General features: G+C 43.3%; 1 protein-coding gene across 1 annotated transcript in view; it reads left to right on the forward strand.

Annotated features, from left to right (window-relative positions):
- Positions 1-694: 694 nt before the first annotated feature.
- Positions 695-20723, forward strand: part of LOC109531950 (protein WWC2-like) — a 34467-nt gene continuing 14438 nt past the window's right edge. Inside the window, exons 1-11 of the mRNA XM_019896487.1 lie at positions 695-1435; positions 11294-11403; positions 12135-12338; positions 12902-12978; positions 14183-14262; positions 17954-18083; positions 18433-18597; positions 18670-18731; positions 19251-19574; positions 19841-19930; positions 20696-20717. Coding sequence (XP_019752046.1) covers positions 1284-1435; positions 11294-11403; positions 12135-12338; positions 12902-12978; positions 14183-14262; positions 17954-18083; positions 18433-18597; positions 18670-18731; positions 19251-19574; positions 19841-19930; positions 20696-20717 — 1416 coding nt within the window. The 5' untranslated portion in view covers positions 695-1283. The remainder of the gene's footprint in view (positions 1436-11293; positions 11404-12134; positions 12339-12901; positions 12979-14182; positions 14263-17953; positions 18084-18432; positions 18598-18669; positions 18732-19250; positions 19575-19840; positions 19931-20695; positions 20718-20723) is intronic.

Genomic DNA, 20723 nt, shown 5'->3' on the forward strand with positions numbered 1-20723 from the left:
AGCCAATCGCTGAAAAAAATAAAACAGACAAACATGGAAAAAAAAGAACAATTCCTCAACATTACTGTACTCACAAATGTATAAAAATAAGGAAGGGGGGAAAACCTATGCTGCTGTTCATATGGTGTAATGTCTAACTCCAACCAACAGATGTCAGCATTGGCTATTTTTGAGAGGCTCCAAGAAGTCTAGTATTCAAAAAGCCGTACTGGGGAAGGGGTGTGACGGCAAATCGGGTTTTTTAATGTGTTTTACAGATTAAATAAACAAAAAATGAGACAAATTACCACACACCAAAAACCAAAATGGAAAGGTCAACTCCGATTTCAAGCTTGACTGAGTAGATATTCTCACTGCTGATCACCATGTTCGACCGGAAATTTATCGCGATCACGAAACGCGACGAGATCATAGCATCGCTCAACCGTATTTTCACCAAGGTTATAATCGTTAACGAATAATGGAATACTGTAACTAAAAAATGGTTAGCCTAACCATAACCCGCAAAAAAACTCAAAATTAATACTAAAAAGCAAAAAAAAAAAACAAAATTCAAACAAAGCATTTTCTAAAAACGCGAACGGTGGATGACATCATTTTACTCGGTGTTAGGTGCAATACACACATTTTGCCTTAGGTGCCGCCAATGTATAACAACAATTTCAAGCCCTCACAGTTTGTACTGGAGGGAAAACTTGTTTGTTTTGGGGAAACTTTTTGACCGAGTTAGGATTAATCTTCCTTTAAATGGTCGAAACAGTCAACAAAATGACCATTTAAGTGAATTACCTGAGTTTAACGTCACGAATCAAAAACGTTTAGTGGAAATAATAAAACATGAAGACAAAGTCGAGTGACCGACTTTTCAATAAATAAATAAATAATGTTTTCCCTTTTTTTTTTTCGAAGTGAGGCTGTTTTAAAGTGGACACGGAGGAGGCAGACAAGAGGAGGGGATTGGACAGAAGGGCCAAGTTCGCCTCGCTCGTCCGTTCGTTTATGCAAATCCACCCCGGGCCCGAATAAGGACGCGGAGGAATGAAACATGGTGGCGGAGGGAGCAGGCCAACATGGAGGCGAGAGCACCGTGAGAGCGTCACCACCGCCGCCTCCTTCTTTGTAAACCGAAAACTTTGCTCATTTCTACCGTTGGGGCGCGATGCGGTGAAGAGGAACGACTGGTTGGCCGGCGTGGGGAGAGAGTGAGAGCAAACGACGACAACGAAGGAAGGAAAGAAGCAACGGGGCTGGAGCCCTCCGCTCAGCAGCGGCGGCCAGCCGCGATGCCGTGGCCGGGCGGAGGCGGCGGCAAGCGGCGAGAGAGCTCCGAGCTACCGCTGCCCGCCGGATGGGAGGAAGCCCGAGACTACGACGGAAGAGTGTTCTTCATCGACCACAACACCCGGCAAACTTCGTGGATAGACCCCAGAGATAGGTAAGAGACTTGAAAGCGTCATTTCACACATTTTATTTGAAAAGAATAAGTGACAGAATGATGCTTTGGGGGATTTTTTTGGGTTGTTGCTTTTTTTTTTCCAACGGAGAGGAGTTGACGTAGATTAGCAACCCCCATCACCAGTCACCCTAAATGCTGCTCACCCCACTGCCTGTCTTGACTTCCTAAAAGTGACATTTTACATGTTTTAAACAGTGATCTCTATTCGCTTTTACGCACTCCCATCGTGTGTGTGCGTGTGTTTGTGTGCGTGTGTTTGTGTGAGTGTGTGTGTGTGCGCGCGCGTGTGTGACTTCCAATGACCTGCAGCATTCCAGCGTCTCTCGCCTCACGCTATTGTTATCCCCTTTTCTATGTGCTTTATTTCCAATCCATCCTTTCCAGTCCAACCAAATACGCGTTCTGACGACCACTTTTGTAAGTGTGTATGCGCGTGCGTGTGTTGGCGTGAAAACTCCATCTCCCAGAAATCCAGGCGAAACTATGCCAGGAATGTTGCTAAAGTTGGGCCGCTGGGAAAAGCCGTGGGGAGGATGCGCGCCTCCACCGGGGACTGGGAATTCACCGAGCACTCACTTTTGAGGGATTGATCGGGAATTTTAAACCGGGCAATTTGAAAGGAAGAATATTATGCTTTTTTTTCCCCCACAATTTAAAACATTTCCCGGTTGTCTTAAAAACACGTCTTGCTCAGAAATACCCATAGGATCAAGGGGTATAACAATATTTGTATCCTATGTCTTAGCCTGTGTTGGGGGGGTGGTGGTTCTGTCTCCCTCTGTTGCCGGGTGAATGAAGAATACAGATTTTGTTGAGCTCAGAATCTAAAAAAAAGTGGAGTTTGCATCTTCTTCCATGCTTGGAGTGCATGTTATTGCCGTTGAAGACTTGAAATTGTCCACAGATGTGAATATGAGTGGGAATGAAAAATCATCCCCAAATCATGTTCAGTCTCTAATTTTTAATACGTTCCAAAGTCATTCATTTAATTTTCACTCATTGAATAAAATGGTATCGACACTTGGCCCGCGACATTGCCAGCATCAGCCATCCACCTCAGTCTGTGATCACATCAACCTCCGACCAGCCCTTCTTACTTGACAAAGGCAAACGACTGTGGGTACATCGTCTTCCCAAAACCTTTCTCAGAGGTCTTAGAGGCATGAGCGAGGAAAAAAAAAAAAAGAGGAGCAGGCGAGACAGTTTGAGGTGGAAATAAATTTGTATTGTAAGTAAGCATTGTGGCTGAGCAGTTTCTTTTGCACTCGGTCAGAATAGTTGTGTGCCAGTCCCATGATTGACGGGTCCGCACTCCAGGGTGTGCGTCCCACCTCTTAGACTAAGTCAGTTGGGATAGACTCCAGCTGCCTCCCGTGACCCTAAACAGGATAAGCGCTGTAGAAAATGGACGGATGGCGAAAATTCCAAACATTCTTTTGGTGCCCGCCTGCAGTTCGTGCTGCTTGACACTATCCGATCAGAAGTGTGTATTGACATTGGGGTGACTTGACTTACAAGTTTAGCTCACTCCAAGACAAAGATCAAAGCTCAATTGACGTGTGTCGCAAATTCATTCACCGCATTGAAATGAAATAGTGTTGTTCATCTGTTCGAGCCCTCCCAAAAAAAAAAAAACCCACCATCTTTTTGGGGTTTGTTTTTAGTAAAGCAAGCCATGTAACTTTTCGTGGGACGTTAACTCACAAGTTTAATATTGTTCTGTGACCATGCTTGTAACGCAAATGAATTAAAGCGCTGTTAACTTGTTCCAGCCTCTCTCGAAATTTTGTCTGTTTTCAAATAAGGAAAATACTGTAGCACTCTTATCATTTTGTACTTTTTAAAAACGCCGCACAAAAAACAGAACTAAATACATACAGTATATGGAGACGGTCAAAATTCCTCTGTAAACGACAGTAATAATAGTTGTTCTTTGCAGATGATAAAGAATACATTTGCCCGTTGTCTAGGCATGAGCTGATATTAGATTCCGATGGCATGTTGACCACGAGCAGAAATATTGCGATCTTAAAGTTACAGCTCTAAAATAACCTTTTTTTTTTTAAATATTTGAGGAAATAAAAATATAATTTCTTTGGATGGAATATTTAGTCCAGAAGAAATGTGTACCATATTGAGTTGACCTTGATTTTTTTTTTTTTTCAACAACAAAAGCCGGGATCCGCCCATGAATACCCGGGAGTGTTGTGATATCGGCGGTCCACATATGTTGCTTTACCGTTTGTGTTTAAGCATATGTTGCTTCAAGGGTTATAACACCACAACATGGATGTTATTCGGGAGTCCATCTACGACTTCTTACATTGTTTCTTAGCCTAAAGCTAAACAGGCTTATGTGATTGTCTTTGAGAATGTGTAATTCTCTTTGTTTGACGTTTAGTTTGACAGTAAACCTCCACAGGGAGTGCCATGAAACAACTTGAAGCCACTTTTTTTGATGAATCGTTCACTCTCTGCCAACCTGCCACTTGTTGTGGACCGATGGCCGGTATCTCGAAAATCAACCAAGGCGGATTAGCAGACTGCATTTAAATGGCAACAAACCAGCATCAACTATGTGGCGAAAAATAATACGAGTCGGAAAGGACAGTGGGATTGGTCTCCTGATGAGTGCGAGGCCGGGAGTCTGCTGACTGGCCCGCTGGCTAAAAACACAAGAGCCATTGAAGGCCAAGCATAATTGTCAATGGCCGTCGTGATTCGTGATGTGGCGCGCCACATGTCGGCCTGCCTCGGGTCGACGTTTCGTCGCTCGCTCGCTGGCTTGCTGGCTGGCTGGCTGGATGTGTGCGTGAGCTCACAGCATGTCGCCAAAAATTGCATTAAGGCGCGAAAAAGCGATTCCTCCCAAACACAGACGAGATTCCTCAGTGTGTTTACCTTCTCAGGGTTGCGTGTGAGGCCAGACCAATTGAGACCACTTCAAAACAGATTCCTCAAATAAATATACTCTTTAAGCATGTTCCAATTCTTGTATTCTTTTCATTTTTGTTTAAATGTTTGCGGATATACATAAATAATAAGAATCAATCAGGTAAATGTTTCCAAAAATAAATTGTAATGATTGAGGATTTTCATCAATATAAATAAAGAAAATAATGAGACATGTACTCCTAATGAAAATATATTTTTAAATATTTAAAGATTTTTAAAAAGAAATTGAATAAAAATGATACAAGTGAGTAAATGAAGTGAATAAAACAAAAAAGCATTTTTTTTTTTAAATATTTGAGGATTTTCATGAATAGAAGTACAATACATTCGAACAATTATTTAATTGAAATTTGCTATTCATATTTTAGGAATTTTTATTTAAAAAAAAAAAGACAAAATACAATAGACACCTCTTTAGCCACTGATGATGATTTTTCATACATTTGAATGATAGTCATGTATTTTTCCATGAATAAAATGGCATAAACATGAAAACATTTTGGGTTGTATTTTAAAAATAAATATAATAAAATGAATGAATTGGTAAAATGGCAATAAAACCCAAAATAACATTTTGTATATTTATTTGTCAATAAATTATTAGGTAATTGTATGTACTATATTCTAAATATTTATGTTTTTTTTAAGATAAATTATAATAAGCCAATAGGTTTAAATGATATGGAAATTAATTAAAAATACAAATAATGACCGAAATATAAAATTAGATTTATTAATTCATTAAAATAAAATCAAACAAAAACTTGAAATCTCTATAAATAAATAATATTAAAATTACGAATACAAATACAATTACATTTTAAAATATACATGTATTTTGTTTTCGAATTTTTATGACTTAAAAAGAAATACATGAAATGTGACAAAATAAAAATTAGTTGTCCCATAAAAATGTACAAATATTTGTCTTTTTGGATAAAAAAAAAAAAAAAAGCCTCATAAAAGGAATCCATTTATTTGCGAGCTCTCGCCACTCTCTCTTTACGTTTTTTCCCTTTGGCTTTTTGTCTCACTTGACTGTCCTGCGCAAAGTATATTTTCATGAAAAATGGTCTTGTCTCAAAGGACATTTGGGGTCTCGGTTCGCTCGGGGGATGCCGCCGTCGCCTCGCGCCGCCGCCCGGGGCTTTTTTGTTCCACTGGAATGAGCGTCATGCTCGGCATGTCTAACGCGAACAGCCCAGGGGCTGCGCTTTGCTCACGGTCTCAGACAAAGCGTCAGAAACGGGCGTAGGGGGGAGTGGCCTGTGGGGGGCGAGGACGGGGTGGGGGTGGGGGGTGGGTGGGTGTTCCCACGTGTCCATGGGCCGTCCCGGCAGGCCTCCTCGATTAGCTGTGTTATGCAACCCAACGCCCGGCAAAGGCAGGCCATTATGCTGGGGCACAAAGCACACCAAATTCAATTATTCTGGAAAGGGTGAGCTGTGTTCGCAGGCGCCCAGAGGTTATTCACATGCGCTGAACCCCGCTTTTATTTTGCTTCCCACAGTGTTTTCATTATGTGTTTAGAGGGGGCGTCACCAACACGCCGTCGCTTGAGCGCCGTATCATTTGGCCCGTGTGCTTTATTATTTCTTTCTTTCTTTATTTTTGGAATCAGCTGACTAAAGTACAGTGGTACCTTGACTGCGCGACCCTTGTGAGGATAAGCGGATCACAAAAAGGATGGATGGATGGGTACCTTAGCTGTTGAGAGCCCCAAATCACAATTTTGTTGTTGTTTTTTTTTTTTATTATTTTTTTTACGAGCCACAATTTGCCTTTCAAGCAAGTTGTCTGACGTGCCGCATGGAGCATGAGTTTAGTTACTAACTTCTATTGGAGTAAAAGTATAAATGGATAGACATACATACATACTTTCAAACCATTTTTGTGACACGGCAAAGTAGTCAAACACGCAAATAGAAATTGAAAACATTTGCAATGAACTGCTGTAGCCCACAACTCACAGCCAGACTCTCACACGCGGACTAGACCGTCATGCGGTTGCTTTGTCTTTTTTGGTTATGAACAAGTCCCGGCCACAAAAAAAAAAAAAAAAAAAAAAAAAAAAAAAAAAAAAAAAGGGGAGAGAACCGTACTCACTGATATACATTCAGGCATTTATTCAAAGGGACAAACAGCCCAAGACACAAATGCTAAATGCAAACACTCACAAGGAGCATGGGGCAGACATTAGTCCAGTCAGTGTCATAAAGTTAAATGGGGGTGGGGGGCATGTTCACTGCTGCACATTCAGCCGTTTATTGAACGGGACAAACAGTCAAAATAGGAAATGAAAATACGTTCACACGCAGACAGGTTGGCTGACCGAACCCGACTCAGGCTCCTGAAATCACACTCGCTGAAATTCACACATCCAATACTCGTACACTTGATCTATCAGATAATCCATATGCTCTTTAAACTATTTTTTGTGGAGTTTTTTTTGGGGTTGCGGAGTCTGAAATGGATCAATGACATTTCAATTCATGGGGGAAATGAATTTGAGTAAAGTGGAGTTACACGTTTGTCCTGTGAACAAATGAAACTTATAAGTCACGCCACCGCAGTGTTTTTATTTCCCCCATAAACGGATTGAGCAGTCAAGCGGTGACGGAGGCCCGAGTGTCGGTCCGCGCCGTGGTCCGTGAACGGGCTCTGCTCAGAAGAATGCAACCTAAACAGGACATGCCAAAGTCGGCCAGCTGTCAGGGCCTCCATTGTTTCCACATTGGTGCACAATTCTTATTGAAAAACTGAATAATGTCGTGACCGCGACACTTTTTCTCTGCTCGGCATCTCGGGCAGTCAACCTGATTCCAATTCTGTCGATCCAATGGTTTTTCTTTGTTTGTAGAGCTGTGCAATATAACTCCACACACACACACACGCGCGCGCACACACACACACACACACACGGATAAATTTGCATTTGTACATTTTCTGCCCTGCCAATTCCAAATAATTGGAAAAAAATCCCAATTTTTAATCAAGGGATGGCAATTTAAATGATTGTTTTGTTTTTAAATCTGATTCATCAATTAATCTGTTGGTTAATTGATTATTCAAACAATCCTAATTTGCAGACCTAATATACAGTACAATGCGGCATCAAAATTTACCGGAAAATTGCGGCCCTACCGTGGCGCCTAATTCAAGTTCAAGTTCAAATCAACTTTATTGTCAGATGTGCTCCATGTGCAACATACAGCACAGACGAAATGTCATTCCTCTCAACCACAGGAGCGAAAGGAGCCGCTGCGGGTGCCCGCGCCGCCATCAAAAGGACAGTTAACATAAAATGACAAAATAATACAACAAAACATAAGGCAGACAGTCGTGCAATTTGACTCTTTATGAAAATGATGTACTTCTTTCACTGGGCCCCTTTGCACTTTTTTTGGGGGGGGGGGGTTTATTTCATCACAGTCATGATTGCAATGCTACGCTAGTTAGCGGGAGTGCTACAACCAAGTGAATGACCCTGGCAACTTTTTGCCATACCCACCCTATACTCTCCTGCCCAAATAAGCGCAGTGACACTTTTATTCCCACCACATACAGCCCCCCAGCTGACCCCCCCCTCCCATGCCTTATCCCCTCCCTCACGTCCGTCCAGACGCTAACTCTACTTTTAGGAGGCCTATTTCCATCGGATTCAACACATAAAAGCACAAGCAGATTCCGTCTGGATCTCAGCTGCTTTTTAAGCCGCGCTCTGAAATCCTGCACCAGCACCGCCTCAGACGGCGGGCCTGAGCGTGAGTGACATTTCTCTTAAAGTTGTTTTCACGTTTCCTTTTTAAACACACAATGGAATTTGGAGGCCGGCACCACTTGTCGCCTTTTTGGCGGACCTCCGTGGAGGAGCTCGAGGGGAGCAGGGTGCTACTTCCGGGTGGCTCATTCGTATCAAAATTTGGGGGGGGAAATGTCGATTTCTATTTGGGAATGAGATTTCTTGGAGAACAAAAACCGAAGAGATTCGGCATGTTTGAGAGTTCCTGGACTTCAGTTTCACATGCCTGTCATCTGCCCTTGCGCCACTAAAGCGGCAGCGCCGTCTCCGGGCAAAAGGCAGTTGGCGTGGGATGGAAATATCCTCCGGGATGGATTATTCTTGAATTAGCAAATGTCTTTTGACAACCAAATATATTTTTCGGGGAAGGTGCGAGAGTGTCGTTCCACAGCTGGACATGCTTGTCAGTCTGCCTCAGCTAATTTCAGAAAACTCTTATTCGGCACGCCAATGTGCAGAATGTGGACACGGAATGCTACACACACATAACTTCATTTTAAACTACTGCTGTATCGTTCGTCAAAGACTAACCCCCCCCCCAAAAAAGAAAAGATTAGTTACATTTTTATTCACATTTATTGCCCATGCTTGTTTGATGAAATATGATTTGGTTTCTTGATGGACTATTATTTTAGGATCTACTTATTTGTCAAAATTTGGTTCTGACTATGTGCAGTACACTATATACGTTAAATATGACGTCTATAAGGTAACTGTGTCACTATGACAAGTCTTTCTGCTGCGTCTACAAGTGTGTGTGTGTGTGTGTGTGTGTGTGTGCGTGTGCGTGTGCGTGTGTGTGTGTGTTTGCGAGGCAGAAGTGACCACGCTGTCACAAGACCGCCGAACAAAGCAAACATTCACATGTGGCACGATTAGAATCTGCGAGCGGACATATCTCCCCCCCAAGACAGTGACGTTGAACAACAACTAGAGAATGCAATTTCTGTGGCGACTGCATGAGAGCTTGAAATGCTGGGGAATTCTTTCAATTGTCGAAATGAAGAGTGGGGTGGGGGGGGCGCGCTTCGGAGTATCATTTTGGCGTTGTTGTTTTTTTTTTTGTGTTTGTTTTAAAATGGAGGAAATTGGGCAATGGGTTGGCAATCAGTTTCCAAGATGTTCTGAAATGATCTTGGAGTTGCGATAGTTTGAATATCTGTCAAGAACTGCGAGAGGAGGAGCTAAATGTGTCCAAAATGTCTTCATTTGGGAATTTGACTGTCAAGTGTGGAATTGTGAGAATGTGCGGGTTCGAGGAAAATCCTTCCCAGGATGGTCTGAACCAGCTGAACAGTTTCAACTTGGAATGAGAAAGATGGGCAGTTTTTTTTTGTTTTTTTTTGCATGTCTTAACCCAGGGTTGTCAAAGTCATTTGACATTGTGGGCCACATATGGCCTCGGTAGATGTCAATTGGGCCGGACCATTAAGATTATACCATACTCTGCTATAAATAACCAAAATATCATGTATTTCCTTTGTTGGCAAAAGCTTGTCGCTTGTCGGGACATACAAGTTCAGCCGCCTTCATTGTGCATCGTTTAACAAAGTCACCGTCGGAATACGGCTTTGATGCTAATGCTATTTCGCTAGCAATTAGGTAGCTGGTTTCTACTGCTGTGTTGGGTCTGTCTCAGTGACAGACTGAGACTGCCGTTTTCTTCTACTCTGATCAAAACAATGTTGTCTTCTACTCTGATCAAAACAGTGTTCCCCCTAGCGGATGATCCATGAATTGCAGCTTTTTAAAAATATTCATTCCGTGCCTTTTATGTCTTGTTTCACTTTTAAATTATCCTGCGGGCCTGGTGGAACCTCCTTGGGGGCCCGTTCCGGACCGCGGGCTATATGTTTGACACCCCGTCTGAACCCTTGCAGGGACAGCGATCACTACAGTGGACGGCTGATCATGTTATCAGGTTACAGGGTGCATGAAAGGGTTAATTGCGGGAATGTTTATGGGGATTTTTTTTTTTTCTGGGGTCTGACAAATTCAGGCAAAAGTGGGAATGGGCAAAATAGTCGCCTGTCTGTCCTGATTGAAGAGAATTTGACGTTGGCATGATTTGAATCAACTGAGAAACGTGGGAGCGGGGGGAAAAATACACACTTATTATAATTCTTATTAAATAATGGTGTCATAATAAAGTTGACGTGTGGATATACCGAACAACACAAATGGCCAGACTGTCACAAGCCGCCATAATTGAACCACTTTTCTTTCTCCTCCTACATCCCTTTTTGTGTGTGTGTGTGTGTGTGTGTGTGTGTGTGTGTGCGCGCGCAGACATGACTTGAGTGTGTTTACCTTTGGCAAACACTTGAAATGAGGTGTTTGTCGTCGTCGGTGTGTGTGCACTTTTCTTTCTCCTCCTACATCCCTTTTTGTGTGTGTGTGTGTGTGTGTGTGTGTGTGTGTGTGTGTGTGCGCGCGCAGACATGACTTGAGTGTGTTTACCTTTGGCAAACACTTGAAATGAGGTGTTTGTCGTCGTCGGTGTGTGTGCGCTTTCACCTGTCAATCACACGGCTGACACGCGATGAATTCACACCTTGTCGTTTCCTGGTGTTGAAGTCATTTTTGGAACTTTTCGGTAAACACGGGAAAAAAAACTACGAACGAGTTCAGTTGCCTCGGTTCAACCTTTGCAGATTAGAATGAGTATCTGCAAGAGTACAGATACCATAAAATAATATGGCTGGTATCGGTCCAATACTGATTCCAGGTATTGGTACTCCCCCCGAAAAAAAAAGACATTAAATGCAAATGCATTGAACCTAAAAGTTAAAGACAACTACTTTAATAATCCGCAAGTGAAATTCCTAAATTTACTTCAACATAGATCCTTGACATCAAGATGCTGTAAGATGGCGACAAAGCAATACAGTACCTTTATTCATGTGGATTTGCAAATGCCAAACTGAAAACACACAGCGGGTGCGCTAAGTCTGTGACAGTGCTGGAGTGTCGATCTGAAATTGCGTGTACCACTTTTTAAAAAAAATTGTATAAAAATAGGTGTCATGTATCAATCAATTGATCGATTCGTTTCAATGCTGCTCCGCTTTGACGTTCAGGATCACCAAGCCGCTGACTTTTGCCGACTGCGTCGGAGATGAGCTGCCCCTGGGCTGGGAGGAGGTCTACGACCAGCAAGTCGGGGTTTACTACATCGACCACATCAACAGTGAGTACCCGACACCGGTCGGCAAGCGTCGCTCCACTTCCTGTCCTCTTCACCGAGCAATACGGCGAACCATGTTCATCACTGGCGATCATTCCAGACAATATAGAATAAACTTCTACTTCAATCAAAGTCATTTTATGTTTTTGGCACTGTTAATTTGAAAGAATGTCCTTTTTTGGAATAAAGGGAAGGAAATTTAATCCTGGTTCTTTTTGTATTTGATTCATTAGTTGCAGCCCTTTTGCTAACATACCGTATAATGCTAACAGTTACAGATGTTTGATACCACTTTTTGTCAGACTGATACCGGTACGAGTATTCACTCTTGAGCACTCACTGAAAATGATACCAACACTTATGATACACCAATATGATACAAAGAATTTCAATGAACATCATGACGGCTCGTTTTGAACCAGACCATTCTAGCTTTCTGACACATGCCATGCTTCACCAATGTTTCAAACGGCCACAGTGTAGCAACAACTACTCAATGAGAGATGTTTTTTGCCGTAAGTATCGTTGGCTGGTATCGGCATACTTCACGATGACCCGGTATCGGTCCAAAACGATACCTGGTATCGGTACTCGCCCATCCCTACTAAGAGAAAGGACAACCTTTCAAAAAACTGCTCCTTTAAGGACTGCCGGGCAGCGACATCTTCTCTTTCTCTGTGGCAACAAGTATTACTGATGAGTGTACTCGACGGGTCCTCTGTGCCTCCCCTCAGAGACCACGCAGATCGAGAACCCGCGCACCCAATGGCGCCAGGAGCAGGAGCGCATGTTGAAGGAGTACCTGGTGGTGGCGCAGGAGGCCCTCCGAGCCAAGAAGGAGATGTACCTGGTCAAGCAGCAGCGACTGGAGCTGGCCCAGCGCGAAATGTTGCTCTTCCACGAGCTCTCCGAGGACAGCCGTTCCATCGCAAGCTGCGGTAAGACGCCGGCGTGGTCCAACACCCCCTCCGGTGCATGTCGGCGCCTTTTAGAAAGAACGGCAAAATGACGGCTTTTGTAGACGTTAAAACTTCTGTTACTACCTCTGCAGGTGAAAAATTTCCGGGTCACAGAAACATGACACAAAGAGGTGGAAAAATGCAGTGTGAAAGGGGCTTCATTCACTTACTACCTCGAAACCGGAAAATTCCTGGGTCGAATTTGTCTCCCTCATTCCGTGTCAGTGACTTTGATATAAAACTGACATGAAAAAAAAGGTGAAAATGCCAATTTTACAGGCACTATGAAAGGAGCTTGTGATACTACCTCTGAAGGTGGAAAATTGTCAGATTTACTTTGTACCACCATTCCATATCGGTGCCATTTCTACAGTCCTTTTCACACCAAGTTGCCTGGCAAGAGTACAGCCGGAACACCAGAACCTCCGCCTTATTTTTTTGGTGTATTCCTGTTACATCTTCACCTCAGATTCCGCACACGCCAACAAGCCACCACTCACTCCGCCTCTTCCACCCCCCCCCCCACCTTTGTGTGTTCACAGCGCTCTCCGGCTCATCCTCAGGCGCGAAATATGACCCTGACCAAATCAAAGTGGAAGTGGCTTGTAGGCGAGAGCGGGTGAGTCATTATCATGGGAGAACAATGGCCTGCCGTCAGGGCAGAGGGGGGCGGTGGAGGGATTGCCGGGCAGCCGGGGTGTTGCCCCGACAGGATACTGTGGCTCAGGGCCCGGCGGGCCTCTTGAGAATGAGGATGAGCTCACCTTCGGAGGGTCAGAGAGAGGCGAGTCAGATCATATTTTGGATTCTATAACGACTCTAATGTCGCATCTTTACACCAGATTTAATGTTCTGTACAACTCTAACTTAGCATATTAGCGCGACGTTTCATATAATATAATAATCTACAACTTCAATTGACCGTATATTTACTTCAAGGTTAATGCACAAATGTACAAGTGTGACGCATTTCATATTCTATACAACTCCAGTGTACATTATTTAAACCTTAACATGCTATATAACCCTAGTTTATATTTAAAATGGAATTGGATGGGCTATACAACTCAAATGCATTCATATTTAAGGGCCTGTAATGTTCCATATTTGCAGCATTTTTATGCTTCCATACAATTCTAATGACCATATCTCATAGTTAACATCCTGAAATATGTAATATATCATATTTACTTCATATTTAATAGTTTGTACACTACCATTTTTTGCATATTATTTAGCATGCATCATACATTTTGAGGTACGTCTTTCCCGGGGAATGACAGCTGGTACGGCTCCATTCCCCTCTCATTTGGATAGCGCAATCCGCATGATGCCGGCGTGCTTGCCAGTCGTTTCACCCCTCCCGAAAAAAAACAAAAAACGTTCCATCGAATAATGAAATGACACGGATGGCGATCACGTTGACATGCGGCGCCATCAAAAGCGTTCCACCGCTTTTTCTCTTCTTGTATTTATATTTATTTAATTCCATTTAATCATATGAGGTTTGGGGGTATTTTTATTTATTTACCGTACTATAATTAAAGTGTGTGTGTGTGTGTGTGTGTGTGTGTGTGTGTGATATTTATTTATTTTTACATTGATGGTTTTTTTTTTTGATTTTTTTATGATTTTTTATTTTAATGTATATTTTTATTTTTTTTATAAGAGAATGGTCTCTTACTTTATTGAAAAAAATGGTGTGCGGCCAGTGGCTGGGATATTGATGACTATGCATTTTGAGGCGAGAGGAAGCCTAATGTTCGACCCCCACCCCCCCTCCCACCTCAACCCCACCCGTCCTTGTCTTGTGACCTTTGCAGCTTTCCCGACTGAAGCACGAGCTGGCCCAGGTGAGGCAGGAGCTGCAGTACAAGGAAATGGGCGTGGAGACACTGCAGGAGTGAGTGTGACCGCCACCCTTCCTCGTCAACACCCTTCTTCCCCACCACCCTTTCCCCTTCACTCTCTCCCGCTCTATTTCGGACTCATGATGTACAGAGCTTCCTCCATTTTGAAGCATGTAAATCAGTTGTGTTTGGAAAGCCTGCTTGGGTCAAGCAAGGAGAGTGTACAGCTCATTTTTCATTGGTGCTGAAGCACCCTTAAAGTAAATCCAAGTACCCACAAAATTTTATTCATTTATTTATTTAAATAAGTCAGGAAAGTGTTAGAACCATACGGCACTTGGTAGAAACGTAATAAGTTTATGAACAAAAGTATAGCATTCACCCTTTTTGCTCAAAAATGGTTTGAACCACCCAATACCTCACCCCTCTTCTCAACTGAACTAGTGCGCAGTCTTCCGGTCGGAGTAGTTTGTGTGAGTCGCGCTGGCTTACTTAAAGAGAGACTTTGTGCCATTTTTTTTTTCATTTCTACTACTCAATATCAACATATTGTTATCATTATAGTCCTAGCTCGGAAATGGTACGAGTTTTAGGTGTCACATCAAAGCTCACCAATCAGCTAGCTAGCAGCTAATGCAAATAGCTAAGGTAGTAGTCACTGCTGCCAACGTACCAGATCTACGGCCATATCGTTAGCCTAATATAAGAGGTTCCTTGGTCACAATGTAACATTTTCAGAAAACAGTATGTGTTTTGTTTTTTTTTTAAATTTGAATTGAAGCATCCCTGTTGTTGAAACAACAAACGGTTAGCGTTGGCATAATCACGTCAATATCGCTGTGCACATTATGTTGTCTCATTCCGGAGGTTCTGCTTACTTCAAAGACACTTATTTTTAATTGATTTTGTTAGCGTAAGTTAAAAATGAACAATAGTTTGTTTTTTTCTGAATTGGTGGAATGCGTCATGGGTATTTGATTTGACTACTTCTCAAGAGGGACTGTGGGATGCATAATGTATAGACGGGTTCACTTCTACTCACTGTACTTTAGAACAGCTCTTCAAAATGGCCAACTCACTACATAACACACTAATAGATTTCGAATACAGTCGCTGTCTTTTTTTGTCTTGGGAAAATTTATGAGAGAAAGTTTGAAGCTGCGCCTCCCACAGGATAGGGAAAGAAAAACTACTTTTAGGAACTGCAAACGAAGGGTCCCTGGAAAAGGGAGTTGTGGAAGGGGAGGTTTTTTCTTTATTTGGGGGAGGAGGGGGGGGTCTCCACCTCAGGAAGAGGATGCACCAGTGCAGGGAGCCAAAGAGAGGAAGTGGAGGGTGGGTGGTGGGTGTGGAGGTCCGCACAGTTTGAAAAACAGTGCAGTTGAGATATCTGCGAGCAAATTCCTCAGCACTTCCTGACTCGCTTATCTGCCAGATGTACACAACTGCACACGTTCCCAGAATAACCTGCAAAGATTGTGCGCAACACTGAGACACACACACACACACACACACACACACACACACATACAAACACAAGCGTGTGTATGCGTGTGTAGATGCAGTGTGCTGTGTGTGTGGAGGGTGGGGGCCACCTCAGGCTGTTGTGGGCAATATGCCGTCCACACTGTGTCGCATCAGATCAAACACACTTTTCACTTACTGGCCAACACAATTGCGCCTTTTATCTGCCTCTGCACACCAGAGAATTAGCTTGGGGCTTTTGGAAAACAATTGGAAATAATGTACATTGTTCACCCGCTGCATTGTGCTGCATCAGGACGTCAAAGACCCCCCCCCCAACACACACACACACACACACACACATATATATATATATATATATATATATAATATTTAATATTACAATTTACCAAATTCCAACTTAATTCTTCAAATGTTTGATTTCATTCCTGTAAAATGTCTTGATTCATGTAAAATTGTTTTGGGATTTATTATTCCGACTTTATTCGTAATTTTATATGGTATTTGAATTTCTACTTTATTCTCATGAAATTACAATTTAATTTTTGTAATATATTTATATTTTTAAAATAACAAAATCATTTCAAATGAATGATGTAAGATTTTTTTATTTTTTTAATAAAAGAAAATACATATATGTTCGAGTAAAAAATAGCCTAGTGTCTTTAAAAAAAATCTTATTTTTCAAAACTCAATGTTACCCATTTATTCTTGTATATTTACAACTTCATTTTTTGTATAATTTTTATTTTATCCTTATGAAACTATACATTTTTCTTAGTATAATTGTGCCTTTAGTCTTGTAAATGTATTTTTTTTATCTTAATATCTGAACTTAATTTTCTTGAAATTGCAACTGAATTTGTGTCAGTATTTTTATTTTATTCGTCTAAAATGGGCTCTCGTTTTTTTTTTTTTGGAGCAAAATTGACATTGGTCATAATTGCGCCTAATATGACATTTTTGGATTATGACTTCATAGAACTCTTGTAGTATGGTTCCCCCCTCCCTTTTTTTTTTCTTTTCAGTATGTGCCACCTCCCCTTCTTGTAAGCATGTAAACTCCATAGCCTTGCTAGAGTGTGTGTGTTTGTGTGTGTGTGTGTGGGGGGGGGGGGGTAGTTTGGGGTCCGAACAAAGCAGGTCTTGTTGCCTGGTGGCTGGCTGAACACTACCTGCTGTTGAAGGGCTGTGAAGGAATCGGGCTGCGGTGAGCGCAGCGGCCACGTGCCAGGCCCGGCGACAGGGGGGAGGAGGGCGACCCTCCCCCCCCCCCAACTCCACCCTCCACTCGCCACCCACTCCCCATCCTCCCTTGCCACCACGCTGTAGAACATAAGCCGATTCAGGGCCCCAGCGGCATATTGGTTCTGTTTTGTTTTTTGGGGTTTTTTTTTGTAGTTCAATGATGAAAAGACACTTTGAAGCACAGTGCGGCCGTGTGTGCGTGTGCGTGCGCATATATCCGTGTGGTGGGTTGACAGAGTAGACACTGGATACGCAGTGAGGAAACCTTTGAAAGGAGAACTTGAAAAGCAGCGCGAACAATAGGAGGTCCACGTTAGCGCCGCAAAATCTCGTCTCGCTGTTAAATTGGGAAGCATTCCCACCTTCTTGTCATGAGGTTTGTCCTCAATATTCTTCATGGAAATGTAGATTTGATCTTTTAATATAATTCCCATTTTTTTGGGGGTCACATTACGACTTTATTCTTGTAAAATTTACGAATTTTCATCAAATCATCGATCACACGTGCGTTAGCCTAGCATTTAGCATAGCTCGCCATCTTTTCTCGTCATCCATTCGTACTTGTATCATACTTGTCAGAGATGTAGCTTCTTCTTCATCATCACGATGGAGGAGATTAGTGGCCTCGCAGTGACTATTAACATGTTTAGGCGCACTAGTAACAAGCCGAACCTGTTGCTAGCTCACTCACGTCTTTGGCATAAGTACCACAGAGCTTCCCTCGACCTCCCGATGACCCGCGTACATGGGGTTAGCCCAGTGACGCTTTTGGGGCCCATCTCGGTGGTTCTTTTTCTTCTAATACCTACTTTTGATGGATTTCTTGGCAATTGAGTGTCAGTTTTGCAACTTCCGATATAATTCATTTCTGTAGAATAGCATGTTTTTTTTTTCTCCCTGAAAAATTAACTGTTTTTCGGATCCATCTCATTTCCGATAGTTCATGCGATCCGACTCTTGATTCACGTGACCGTGTGGAATTGAAAGCGGCCGTTTTTGTCCCTGGTTCAGGATCGACCGTAAGATGTCGTGCAGTCAGACCAACTACAAACTGGACGAGGCCCAGGCCATCTTCAACGAGCTGCGCAGCATCAAGAAGGCCATCAACGCGGGCGAGAAGGAGAGGCAGGACCTCATCCAGGTGGGATTCATTCACTGCTCGACTCCTTTCCAGACGTGTGAGTCAGCCGCCGCGTCCCGCTCATTCCGCCAGACGAGCTCGGGCAAGAAAAAGAAAAAAAACGCAACAAATGACAAAGCCTGTGATTCATTGGCGAAAAATCATTTTGTTTATTTGCAGCTACTTTGGACCTCTATTAGCTTCTCCATGACTTGATTAAGGATGATGTCACTTCATTTACGCATCTCAAATTAATCTCCATATCTGTAGATGATTGAAGCAACAGCTTTTAAGTACCCGAGGTAGAAAAGCGCGATCTAAGTGACAGCCCGTTTAGCATCAATAGCAATCAATATTTTTCATGTTGCAGAGCCTGGCCAAGCTGACGGTGAACTTCCAGAGCAGCTTGTGCGCGGGTGACGCGGCCGGCGAGGTGGTCGACAGCAGCGGAGGGGGAGGGGCCACGGGGGCCGGCGAGCAGCATCAGCAGCAGTACTGCGACGCCGGCTGCCAGACGGACATGATGACGGGAGAGGTCGCGCATGTCTCCTCATCCTCACGTGAGTCGCGGCTGCGAGGCCATGACTGACGGCCACCTTGTCTGCAGGACTCCTCCCACATGGTGGACAAGGTCAAAGTCAACTGGCAGTACGAGGAGGCAAAGAAGAAGTAAGTGTGTTTGCGGCATGTTTTTATACCCCCCGCCCCCCCCAAAAAAAAAATTGTGTGTGTGTGTGTGTGTGTGTGTGTGTGTGTGTGTGTGTGTGTGTGTATATATAGAGAGAGAGAATGCTAACATTTAAATGTCAAAAAAAGTATTTTGATAATTAATTTATTCCATATTTTATTATTTATATTCATATTCTATTTTTAAAATCGATTTTGTTGACAATATGATGTAATTTTTTTTCAATTTACTTTATTTATTCCAGTTTGAGATTTAATATGATGTTTGTAGTTTTTATTCATGGTTTTGTATTTTTTTTAGAGTTTTATCATCAACATCATAATTCCCAAATTCCAAAGATACAGATGTATCATTTCGAGCATTTATACATTTTTTTTTCTTTCACATTTTTTTGCAGGGCTTTATATTTATATTTAAACACATATTATACGTACGTATTTATGATTGTTAAAAAGTTTGTTCCCTATTTCATGACTGTGGCAACCCTGCGTGTCAACCAGGGTGCAGAGTATCCAGCACCAGCTGGCCCAGCTGGACAGCGAGAGCTGGTCGGGCCGAGCCGAGGCCGACCGGGACCGAGATTTCATGCAGCTGTTGCGCGAGAAGGAAGCTCTGCTGCACGACATCATCATGATCAGCAAGCAGCACAAGAAGGCTCACGGCCCCGATCCGGGTCCCGATCCCGATCCTGATCAGAGTCCCGGTCCTGATCCTAACCCCAATCCCGGTCCTGACACGCTGCGTCATCTGGAGGAGGAACGCTGCCGATTGGAGGAGGAAGTGCAGCGGGCGCACAGCTCACAGAGTCAGGGAGCCAATCAGAGGTCGGCCAACCCCGTCCAACCCCCACACTCCTCACAACAACAAAAGAAAAACATATCACTCCTTCTACCTCAAACTTCTTTTACTGTCACTACTGTGACTCTTACTTCTCCTACTTCTTGGATGAGTTTGGTAGAAGAGCAGACGGGTCTTGTGATGAAGTCTCACCGCTTACTATTACTCCGACAATGACTACGAGTGTGACGCCGACTTCGACTACCACGCGGGCATGTTTACTGACGTGTCATTGCTCGACGTTTGCGTCCAGGCTCCTGCAGCAGGAGAAGAGGAACGTGTTGCTGCGACAGCTGGAGGAGGCCACGCGCATCACCACCTACCTTCACTCTCAGCTCAAGAGGTGCGTCGTCATGCAAAGAGCTTTCCCGCATTTATTCCACATCCCTCGTATTGCTTGGAGCGCAGAAGTGGCGCTAGTTGTGGAAACATATTGACTAGTCATTCTACTCGTACGGCAAGTGATAATAGAGAGTATGCTAGTACCAGACCCTGAGCCAGATATCAAGGATATTAAATAAATGCTTTCCATAGAGCATGACGTAACTTGCGCATGCGGGTGGCAGAAGACAAACGCACATACGCCCGTGATGTCGGCATGACTTGGACAGCTGCCGCGTCCCTCCGACCCGATGGACCTGCGCCCATGGACTGAATCTTGACTGAAGCATGCGACGATTGGGCGGGGCGTGGCCGCTTGATGGACTTGTAGTGCGACTTCTCGCCCGGTCCAAGATGCAAAACGATATTTTACCGGTAGTCCGACAAACATGACCTTCGTGAACAACCAACAAGTCATGTTGTTTGAGAAAGCCATAAAAGATGAGTAAAATATGACTCGGACTAAAAGGTATTTTCAAAAGACTCGATCGGCTGTCCAAGACAACACTGCTTTCAAGCAACAGTTTCATTGACGTTCAAACGATGGTGATAGAGAAAAAGACCGCATTCGAACCAGTTACATTTTTGTCTCATTTGCCACCCAGATGCACTCGTGCCGTCATTGTATCATAAATCGAATCCGTGATGTCGTGTGCCCGATGGTATCGACGCTATGGCGTCCCGACTTGACTTCATCCCGTCTTCAACTTCCTGTTTCTGCGTCCAGCCTGTCCGCCAGCTCCCTGACGGTGTCG

This window comes from Hippocampus comes, unplaced genomic scaffold, assembly GCF_001891065.2.
Source record: "Hippocampus comes isolate QL1 unplaced genomic scaffold, H_comes_QL1_v1.1 scaffold22, whole genome shotgun sequence".
Taxonomy (NCBI): domain Eukaryota; kingdom Metazoa; phylum Chordata; class Actinopteri; order Syngnathiformes; family Syngnathidae; genus Hippocampus; species Hippocampus comes.